The sequence below is a fragment of the Eurosta solidaginis genome, chromosome 5 (genome assembly GCF_040869045.1).
Source record: "Eurosta solidaginis isolate ZX-2024a chromosome 5, ASM4086904v1, whole genome shotgun sequence".
NCBI lineage: Eukaryota > Metazoa > Arthropoda > Insecta > Diptera > Tephritidae > Eurosta > Eurosta solidaginis.
The window spans coordinates 42686128-42698144 of NC_090323.1; the positions used below are offsets into that span (position 1 = coordinate 42686128).

The 12017-nt window shown below is 35.0% G+C and overlaps 1 protein-coding gene across 9 annotated transcripts in view; it reads left to right on the top strand.

Moving 5' to 3' along the window:
- The window catches only part of Frl (formin-like protein), a 208245-nt gene extending 198897 nt beyond the window's left edge, over positions 1–9348 (top strand). For 6 of the 9 annotated variants that reach the window (XM_067787703.1, XM_067787704.1, XM_067787702.1 and 3 more), the window contains one exon: positions 6445–9348. In XM_067787703.1, the coding sequence (XP_067643804.1) occupies positions 6445–6684 (240 nt within the window). In that variant the 3' untranslated portion in view covers positions 6685–9348. The remainder of the gene's footprint in view (positions 1–6444) is intronic. The other 3 variants (XM_067787708.1, XM_067787709.1, XR_010953490.1) reach the window with 2 other exon arrangements.
- Positions 9349–12017: the final 2669 nt, after the last annotated feature.

Below are 12017 nucleotides of genomic sequence, written 5' to 3' on the forward strand. Positions count from 1 at the left end.
AAAATATTCTTGAAGGTTATAAAAAAAATGTCTGTGGAATTAGAATTAATCTGCAAACATCTTCTGTCAGACTTTGTTTGAAAAAAACATTTATTCATCCTTACATCCTTTGCAGCTGAATATGTATGTAACATTCATTTACATATACGATTTTTGAAATTTTCTATATAGGACTCGTTTTAACTGAGCCGGGAGGCAGCAGTGGTTGAGCAAAAACGGCATGCTGTTTATAGTTTTGAACTCAGAACAGCTTGCCGATTTGATTCCGATTGTAATCCATAATAATCGATACCTCCGAAGAGATTTAGAACAAGCTTCTCTTCCCGTTTGCGTTGTACAACTTTTTAATTTTTCCTTAGAGTTGACGGGAGAAGCTTTTCAACGCAGAAACGATCCCGCTTAAAAATATTTTTTCTAATTGAAACATCTCTTTCTAAAGATGTTGACGTTGCTATTACCGGAACTTAACAAAATTGTAGCTAAGCTATGACTCGGTTGAAAATTTCAAGATAAGATTCAAAAAACTATTCCATCCCAACTTTCTTGAGAAAGCTTTTGCTTCACCACTTTGAGTGTTCTTGCGAAGGACAAAGCCTAACCTGGCTAAAAAATGTGCCTATGTATTCACATTTCTAACAGGAGACGTCACGTGTAGGTCATATTTAAACATGGTTGATAGGCTATATCCAATGTGATACACTCCAAGGGACTAGTTGGGGATAGGGCCGCCAACTTTAGGAAATGTCGAACCGCGAGACCTGGTTGTTGAATGATGAAGTGTGAAAATCAAAATTAAGATTTCAGACGCTATTTTATAGTTCAGCAAATAAAGTGATTTTTCAAACCCTACTCATACGTGTTGAAGGTATGTATATGCAACTTAAGTATGAGCTAAGAATCATTTCAAAGGAGAATTTAAACCATTGGAGCCTACTAAAGCATTTTGCATCACTTATTTCGCGGCGGCGACGTGCGGAAAACGTCGCGAATCGGCGGCGGCGTATATCTAGGACATAAGCCTTTCTGAGTAGGAAACCATTAGCATAATGGCGACAGCCAAGTGGAAGATCCCCCTACGCAGCTGTCATTTCCAAAGCCAACGATTATATGAAGAATGTCCCATCACAGAATTTTTTTTCAGTGCGCTCTCAGATGTAGGTTCTTTAATAGAATTTTAAGATAGTCCGTTTTCTAATCAAATTTGGAAAAGTGGGTAGAACAACACTTCCTTTCACTGGAAGGGAGCATTCGGCGTTGTTTTGGAAGTATTTTTGGATAGTTTTGAAACTATTTTGACATCATTTAGTTATTGTCTTGCAGATCATTTCGAACTAGTTACGAGATAGTTTCAGAATTATCCGTATAATTTCGCAATGATGTGTTTGTAGATAATCTTGTGATTTTTTATAAATGATTTCGGAACTGTTTCGGTACGTATTGGGATTGCTTTCGGTATAATGATTACTGCAGCACTGTTTCAGGATGATTTCGGAATTAAAAAAATAAATGTAAGGCGCGATAACCTCCAAAGATTTAAGGCCGAGCTTCTCTTCCAATTTGCGTCATGGTCCTTTTAATTTTTCCTACAAATTTGGCGGGATGGGACCTACTTTTTTTATGCCGACTCCGAACGGCATCTGCAATGCAGATGAGTTTTCACTGAGAGCTTTTCATGGCAGAAATACACTTGGTGTGCTTGCCATACACTGCCGAGGGGCATCCCCGCTTTGAAAATTTTGCTTCTAATTGAAAAAATCAAGATCAATTTGGGATGTTTTGAGATTATTCCGACTGCTGAGTTCCATATCACCCTATCTCGGCTGCCATTTCGAAAAGGCTCTAACCCAAAAAAATTAGTAAAAAGTCCCTATTTCAGAATTTGTTTTAAAAACCCAATATGAGTCAAAATTCAATACATTTTGAAGTTAGATATGACGTTAGTGAAAAAAAATTCCGATATCGAGCGTTTTCAACCGAATACCGAGCACTTTTGAAAAAATATTCTGAGCACTGCGTTTTCGAGTTGGCAGCCGAGATAGGCTCCCCTATTGCGGGTGTCGATCAATATAGATACGACTATTTGTCGATGCCATCTTTTCCATTCATTTTTGTTACTATGCAAATTAACCGCTAAATCTTTGCAATATTATAAACAGTTATCTTATAATTTTCATCCATTATAAAGATAATCGATTATAGCTCAGCGGTCGACAATCTACAGCAATTCACACTAGCAATAGGGAGGAGGGCGATATTCCACTCAGCAGTCGATTTGCACTATTTCGAGATTATCTACCGATCATTTCGCGTTTCTTAAGGGGTAGTTTGGCACCGTTTCGGAAGGTCTTTTCGATATCGTTTTAGGTATAAATTCAGAACGGGTTTGGAATAATTGCAGGATAAGTTCTGTGCTCTATCACTATCATTTCGGAATTATCTCTCGATTATATCCAGATTGTTTTTGAATCAACTCGGGTATGTTTCAAGATCATTTTGGAACAGTTTCGTGCGTATTTTCGTATGATTCCGGCATGATTTCTGGGAATATTTCGGTAGTTTTTGCAGGATCATCTGGGGCGTATTTAGGGTTAATTTCCTAGCCTGAAATCTGATCAAAGACAAGTCTTTTAAAATCGTCAATAACGCACACATACATATAAACCACACATAAAACTACTCTAAAAATGTCCTTAAAATAACTTTTAAACTTCCATTTTGTATGTTCTTAAATAATAAAACTGTTTAAACATATATCAATAACAATAAAAACAAATTACTAAACATTTCCAAAGTCATGCAACATTATCTTTTTTTAAATATGCTTAGTAATTAATTGATTCTTTTAATATTTGCTTGTATTTATTGTATAATATGTAATTAGATCTGTAGTGTGAATATTAAAAATTATAATTCTAAAAACAATTTATGTACAGAAAAAATTTTGGTTTTTTTTATACATATACACCGGTGTGTACAAAAATGGTAGCGAAAATTATTAACAACTTATAACACTAACATACATATTTGCTTTTTTTATTTAAGAAAAACTTTGAAACTTCTTTTATCTGTTTCAAACCCGTTTTCGAAAACAATTTTTTTGAAAATATTCATGACTACTTGAAAAGTTTCAAAAAGTTTTTGAGTACGCAGTTTTGTAGTTCAATCAGTTTTAAGTATTGATTTTGAACAAATGTTGGTTATAATTTTACTGCTATTTTTGTGCTCACAAGTGTGTGAACAGTGCGTAATGATAAGAAAACAACTCTTCCATATAAAAGATTTCAAATATAATAATCCGACGATCGACGGAATCGATTTCTCTAAAAGGTGATGTTATTGTTCAGTCCAGTTACTTAAAACAGCCGCACTCTATAAAGAACGCTCTGTTATAGTGTAACCTTCTGGAACAAATCGAAAAACAAAAAACAATTTTAGTTCTAGCTGATATTGTTTACTAGGGGATAGAAGGTCCCGAACTGGACTAGGCATAAGCTAGGAGAGGTGACGCTGCATGAGAAACCTTGTACAATATATCTACGAATAGTTCTAGACAGTAAATTGTCGTGGAACCTCATCGTGGAGGAGAGAGTGAAGAACGCATTGACGACACATTATGTATATAAAAGAATGCAGTGGTGTACGTGCGGTCTATCACCCTCTCTTTCATTGGATGTTTACAGCGATTATAAAGCATATACCATACTATGTAGTCCTTGTTTGGTGGAGGCCCCACAAACAAAGTACTTTCTGCAAAAAATTAAGGCGGATGTTTATGCTTTCAATGCCTAGCATAACGGGAGCCCTGAAAATAACTCCGACGACTGCACTTTATGCCATTCGACACATTCCACCTGGTGGTAGAATACATGCTGTTATCAGCTGTAGGAAGTCTAAGTGCTTGGGGACACCTTAAGTTCAGACCATAGTAATATAGCATCATCAAATACTGGACGAATATACTACCTTATTCCGTATTTACGCTACGAGGGGCTCTTAGAGCCACAATAGAGGTGGATGGCTGGCGTAAGGATGTCCAAATGACAGACGGTACGATACACTTGGGCACCGTTGGTTCCAAAGCAATGGAAAGAGTAGTTTCTGCGGTATACTGTGCTGCGCTATACTGTACAGAACCTACAAGTTACCAGATCACAGTAGAGTTTTAGGAAGAATTATCTGCAAAGGAGAGGGAAAGAATGAAGAGAGAAGGATGGAAAAAGATAACTGGAAAGAGAAAGAGAGCGAGGGAGTAAGGGTAGCGACCTCGCAAACTGGAGAAGCTAGGAGAACGAGAAACATAAAGAGAGCTATAAGAGAGAAATGAGAAAAAAAGCGAAGTGAAAGAAAAATCAAGTAAGGATGGGACTGTCTTCGGCTGTGCCATTAAAAGTATCCTAGACGAATTAAATGAAAAAGGGCGGAGTTACGCCCATTTTGAAATTTTCTTTTATCTTTGTATTTTGTTGCACCATATCATTACTGGAGGCGAATGTTGGCATAATTTACTTTTATACTGTAAAGATATTAAATTTTTTGTTAAAATTTGACTTAAAAAAAAATTTTTTTAAAAGTGGGCGTGTTCGTCATCCGATTTCGCTAATTTTTAACTTTTAAATTACCTTCTTTTAAAAGTGGGCGGTGCCTCGCCCATTGTCCAAAATTTTTTTAATTTTCTATTTTGCGTCATAAGGTCAACGCACCTACCAAGTGTCATCGCTTTATCCATCTTTGGTAATGAATTATCGCACTTTTTCGGTTTTTCGAAATTTTCGATATCGAAAAAGTGGGCATGGTTGTAGTCTGATTTCGTTCATTTTAAATGGCGATCTGAGATGAGTGCCCAGGAACCTACATACCAAATTTCATCAAGATACCTCAAAATTTACTCAAGTTATCGTGTTTACAGACGGACGGACGGACGGACGGACATGGCTAAATGAATTTCTTTTTTCACCCAGATCATTTTCATATATAGAAGTCTATATCTATCTCGACTAGTTTATGCCGTTACGGATTACCGTGATGCGAACAAAGTTAATATACTCTGTGAGCTCTGCTCACCTGAGTATAAAAATGGCAAAAAACCCCCTTATCTGAACGATCGGTTGTATGGGATATATATTATATATAGCTCCGATCGAAATTATTTTTACAGGAAATCTTCTATGATATATTAGAATAAATATCACCAAGTTTAACGTTTTTATATTGCAAATTAAGGGAGAAATTGCCAAAAATCTTTCTATCTGAACGATCGGTTGTATGGGATATATACTATATATAGCTCCGATCAAAATGATTTTTTCAGAAAATCTTCTATGATATATTAAAACATAGATCACCGAGTTTCACGTTTATGCTTTCTAAATTAAGGAAGAAATGGCCAAAAATCTTTCTATCTGAACGATCGGTTGTATGGGATATAACTATATATAGCTCCGATCAAAGTGATTTTTTCAGGATATATTCTATGATATATTAGAATATATATCACCGAGTTTCACGTTTATACTTTCTAAATTGCGGCAGGAATGACCAAAATCGTCTTATCTGAACGATCGGTTGTATGAGAGATATATGTTATAGTGGTCCGATCCTAGCGGATCCGACAAATGTCTAATATAATACAAAAATACATCCTTGTGCCAAATTTCATTGAGATATCTCAAAATTTGAGGAACCAGTTTGCGTTCAAACAGACAGACGGACGGACGGACAGACGGACATGGCTATATCAACTCGGTTCGTCGCCCTGATCAATTCGGTATACTTGATGGTGAGTCTATCTTCTATATTTCTCAACGTTACAAACATCGGACCAAAGTTAATATACCATTTCATGTTCATGAAAGGTATAATAAGAGGAAGGTCGAAGGTTATACATATGAAAGGAGTGCAAGAGTAAATAGTTTAAAAACACTGTTATTTTGTTAACAAAAACACGGGTGGGACAACGTTAGTTGGGTCTGCTTGTGTGCTACAGATAGAAATAGAGTGTGCTGGTTCTTGGAGAGTGTTCGAAAATAGGAGGTAAGGGAAAAATGTGAATGTGTGTGAGATATTTGATTCCGACCATTTCCAAATCGTCAATCCTTTTTTTAGTTTGTAATTCATAACGCGCTGTATCGTTTTTATTTATGTATGTATGATTTGATTTTTATAAAAATAAAAAAAATCTGGTGATGGCCTTAAACTAACTTAATTATTTTCTATTTCTTTTTATATTTTCTGCTATTTTCATGTGCATTCTACATACGCGCTTAACTTGGCTTACTTTACTCTGTGCTGGGATGGGGGCAAATTTTCCTTTATTTGCTGATTTACGTTTTGGAATGCGTTTAAAATGATATAACGATAAACAAACAAAAAATTTCGAATTTCGGTTTTTGTTGTATTTTTTTTTTACCATGTATGTAAACATTTTGAAATTATTTGGAATAACAGTTGCCCGGCTGTGGCTTCTCCTTACAGGAAGCTGTCATTAATGAGCTGAAAAGTAAAACGAATTCGGTGCGTGAAAAGAAATTACTGCAGCAGGATGAAGTGTATAACGGTGCGCTTGAAGATATATTATTGGGCTTGAAGAGCGAACCCTATCGACGGGCCGATGCAGTGCGACGTAGCCAACGGCGACGCATCGATAATAATCGGCTATCGCGTACGCTCGAAGAGTTGGACGTGTAAGAGAGTGAAGGAGGATAGTAAAAAGTTTCGAATAACGAAATTTCGAAGTTATAGAAAAAATAAGATTTAAAAAAATAAAATAAAAAATTAAGTGCTGCATGTACAATTTTTATATATATTAAACTGTTTTTTATAAGCAAACAAATTTTTTAAAAAACAAATTTAATTGTATTTTCTACAATAGCATTAAATGCCAATAGAAAAATAGAATTTTTTGATAAACTTTTCGAATAGCGTACATACGTACATACATACATAGAAATGCATTAATATATAGTAAATATATACATATGCATATATATAATATATAAATTGCCATAAACGAATATACATTATAATTACATACATATATACAATATCTAAATGTAATATTATGTAATTTTTACTTTGGCACAATTTAGACATAAATATGTAATACCATAAAACACAAACAGCTGTGCATACGAAGAAGATGATGAAAATTATAAAAATATTCTAATTAGTATATAGGGGCACGATGTTGGCACAGTGGTGCACTCGAGAGCTTCGGAAAAATATTCGACGTTCACCTACATGTCGTGTGAGCGCAGCGATTTTCAGTTTTAGCTTATACTTCGAGCAGTAAACATCTCATGCGTGAATTCTATGCTCAAACGTTTTCAATGTTGAAACTTACTACTACATATAAAGTTGCGTTTGTATTCGAAGCTCTGCGGCGTTCTGCACCACTATTTCAGCATAGAAATGTGGTAATTTCTAAAAATATTCGAATAGTATATGAGTAGTAAATCGTAAAAATATCGATACCACTCACAGGTTAGGTTAGGTTAAGAGGGCGTGCCTGGGAATTTCACACACTTCCATATGGAGACATTTTCGTTTATTATGAGTGCCCTCAGAGAGTCCCAAGTGGCAGCACATTCGTTTAACCATGTTACTATCTAGTCGTGCTCAACAAACCACTTGCTTTCTCTGATGAACTTAGCGCGACCTCTGCCAGACTGTCGCAAAACCATGCGTAAAGAAAACTGAGTCGTCTTGTTTCTATTCCTGACATCCTGACTGCTTCTGCAGGGGAAGCTTGTTGGTATGTGCTAACGTCGAAGCAATAACCTGTGAAGACGCCTGTTACTACTCTCACTGCAGATTTGTTTAGCTGGAGAAAGAATCCAGTTCCTTTCCTACCCCAACATGGTCATAAGACTATCAGCGCGGTTAGTCCACAGCAAATTTGTTACCCTAATCCCATATTCCTCGATTTTACTCAGGAGATACGGTGGTCGTCACCGTCTTCGCCATCCCCCAAATTAAACCCAATCAATATCGCCCAGGGATCCAGACATTTAAGTGCCGTATAGACACAAGTGATGCTCGACACCTCCGCACGGTATTCGACTTTATCACGTTGGATTCTAATGCCTTTAAGGCGACCTGGCTGTCGACAAAGATCGTTACATTAATGTGTGGGCTGCTTACTTTGACAGCCTCCTAGCTAAGTAAAGTATCGATATCAATTCACAAGCAGCCTCATAATAACTAATTACTAGAAATGAAACAAAGTTATCGAACTGTCTTGTTAAAATCGAAGCAAAAATTTACGAAAATTAAATTCGTTCTAAGCAGTCAGCCCAGCTTAATGCAAGCAACTTTCGGCTCAGGCTCACCTGATCTCTGAGTAAAGAATACAATCGAAACAAAAATATTTAACTTTTACCTATTCGCACCTAATCGCATATAAAACGGTGAAACGACTTTATTCCAATACATGTTTAAACCGAACCAAACTAGCTACTCCTACACTTTTCAATACGAGCCGTACAAAAAAAAACGTATTTGGTGACTTGATATGGTACTGTAGTGCATACACTCAGCATAAAATGAAATTTCGCTATAAAACTATCGAGTAATTGATATTCGAGTATCGAGTAGGAAAAGTGTTATCGACACTAATGCATTTTGTGTCCCTATATGCAAAAAATTTAAAAAACCGTATTCGTTTTATTGTATAACAATTTTTAATTAAATGCCACATTCCTTTCGATGATAACAAAATTATTTTGTTTTTATTTCTTTTCTTAAATAAAAATTTAAATTTTAAATTGTGAATGTACAGTTATGTAAAAATGCGCTGGTATTTCTGTGTTGTAGTTAATGAGCAGTAGCTTTTAATTTAAAAATTAATTAAATTTAGCATATCCAATTAAGATTTGAAGCAATGCATTTTTAAATTAGCATAAATTATGTTTTTATACAAAAAAAAAAAAAAATAATAATAATATGTAATTATGCACATAAATCGAATAAAAGTCTTTAAGTGAATATCTGTCAGCTCAGACTTACCGTTGTACAGCGGTACTTACAATCAAATGCAGATTTATAATTTTATATCTAAAATAATTATATTTTTAGATATAATGCATTTTTACAATACTAAATAATGTATGTAAGTATTGTTTTTTTTTTCTCAAAATCTCATTTAATTTTTTTTTACTTTGCAAACAAATATTTTATGATTTGATGTACATAGAGTATATGTAATTTTATATAATTTTATTTTTTTACATACACATACTTGTACATATACTTTCGTATGTATTAACGATTTTATTGTTAACTAATTTTCTATTGTCTGTAAATATATTGCAATAATAATAATAATAATTTAATATGTGTTACAACATTAAACTATATGTTTTATTTTTTTATGATTTTTAGTGATAGATTTCTTTTTAAATTATTTATAATTAATGCAAAGCAGCCATGCGTACGTTGTTCTGCCCGAACTAAAAAAAACCGACGAACTTGAAATTTTTGAGGTTAGGAAGAAAGCAGGAGCTGACATTCAAATTCTAACAACGGTTTCGTGTTCAGCAAACCAAAATCCATTGGTTTTTAGCTGTCCATTTTCGACTTTGTACATTTTTTTTGTTGAATTGTGCAATCAAATGTTTAATGGTTAACAAAATTGTTATAATTAAGGTTATGTCAGGTTATTGATTACGACTGTCGTTAAATTGTGGATAAATTCCGTTAATGTTTTGGAGTCAACAGTGCCACATAACGCAACGGAAAGCAAGCGATTTACAGTGTGAGGGCAAGGGTATCAAATCAGCAGATCATCCATCGATAGGATGTTAGGGATAAGAATATTGGAAGCCTACCTAGAAGTATGTTATTGTGCCATTTCAAGCAAACTCGGATCTCCACACAAAAACAGTCGTAATGGATATGTATTGCGACATACGTGTTTTGGTAGAAATTCAGTTTTCTTTCCAGTTTTTTCAACTCGCTAAATTTAACACTATCACCGATCAAATCTAAGGCGAACTTATTTACAACTTGGACGTTGCAAATGTCGAACATATTGGACATCCACGTCGTAACAATTACGCTACCGTCTGTCCTACACTCAAAAATTTTGGGTGCGAATTGCGATCACGATTAGCATTTCAGCGACGTAACAAAATCCTCCAGCTCCTTGCTGGAAGACTTTGGGGCAAAAACAAAGAAGCGCTCGTAGCTACCTACATATTGTGACGAATATTAGCATCACTAAGCTCCTACTAAATAAATGCACAACAACAATAAAGCAGCCACTCTTATGTAGAAGGCGATGAAGAGATAACTCACACACACAAATATGTAATCATCAGCCGAAGTAGTTACTCACACATACACACGCATATGGCTATGGGAGATGCGTGGATTACAGATATACATGTACATATATAGCTGGTAACTAACCACACATGCGCTACAACTGTTCGCAAACTTACTAGACCTTGGGAGAAATTGGTGAACGAGGAAACCGAGAGTATAAAAGCAGCGCAAGCTGAGTAATAACGAATCAGTTTTGATTTAAGGACGCTATTTATTGGTTGTAAAGTATAATTGTGAAGTACTACTCCCAAAGTAATCTAAATAAAGACCAGTTGGCAATACTGAATATTGGAGTAATTTAGATAAGCGATTCGAACATTAGCAGAGGGTTTCAAATAAGCTAAATTTTCCCTAAATTCGTTACAATATAAATCAATTGACGAGCGGGTTGTATGCTACGAGTCTCCGCTATGGTTGCAAGCTTCCTTGGACTTCCGTTATTGATGACAATTAGTGAGTGGTGGCACCCATTGTATGGGGCGAAGCACTGCTACAACTTAGGGATACCTTCAATAAAGATCTTCTAAATAGATTTACAACTGCTCCCGAAATTACCGCGGTATAGAAAGATAGTTTAAACATAAAAACTAGAATATTAACGGTACAGCGCCGCTTATGGAAAAATTCTGATATTATGGGTCTTGGCTAGAAAAGACGCGACTTTACCACAAATAGAATTTCCCAATGTAAAGCTGGAATCGCAAAAACATAAATTGGTCAGAATAGGATTGAGAAAGGGCAAAATAAATATATTCTGTTAAGATTCACTGTGGGTGGTTGGAACTCTATCCAGACAACTTTAACAGATTATCGTAACGTCATGTTGTGCGAGGCAATAAATACTCAGGGAACTGGTAATATTTTGTTACAACAAGATTACGTCATCTTCGTCGCTTATATTGGCTCCATTAAAGACCTTTCACCATGCGTTGAGGTTCTAAGCGAGCAAATAACTAACATACATAAGTTTCTTTCTACATGTGAATAAGGTTCAATTCCCAACAGTTAGAAACTGCAGGAAGTCTATCCCGTACTCGGTTCTCTGACTGTTGAGAGGACCTCAATTAGGTAATGCACAGTTTTACTCTGTCGCTCTCAGTGAGTTCTGTGCTTTTGACAGTTTTCCAGATTAAGGACCGGTTTTTCAGTGCGAGTTTAAACTCCAGTTAAAGTTCAATAGAGGTTAACCTTGCCACTTTGTTCGATAACATAAAATTTTGCTACTCATCTCAGCTTATGCGGCGAAGTGATTGGGATTAACTCTAGTCAACTTTGACTGGAATTTAAGCTCGCACTAAAAACCGGGTCTTAAACATAAAAACGTACGGAAAAATACCAATTTCATGCATACATCCGTCTAGCGTGTTATAGTGAGATTATAGAGTTCAAAGTAAATTTACAAAAATTATATAATATGCAGGTAGAACAACTAGTAATAGTACTTTAACAATTATCAACAGAATTTTTTAAAATGTAAATAAATTAAATAAAAAACTAATAATAAAAAATTAAAGATCTATGAAAAATTATTGCCAATGCACATAAAAAAAATAAAAATTAAGTACCCCAAAAGCTATTGCAAATATATACGCTTTTTGAAATTTTTTTAAACAATATACACTTACATGTACAGAGGGGTTTGAACTTTAAAATTTGCGAAAAATATAAGCAATTCACAATATCTCCTATTCGCA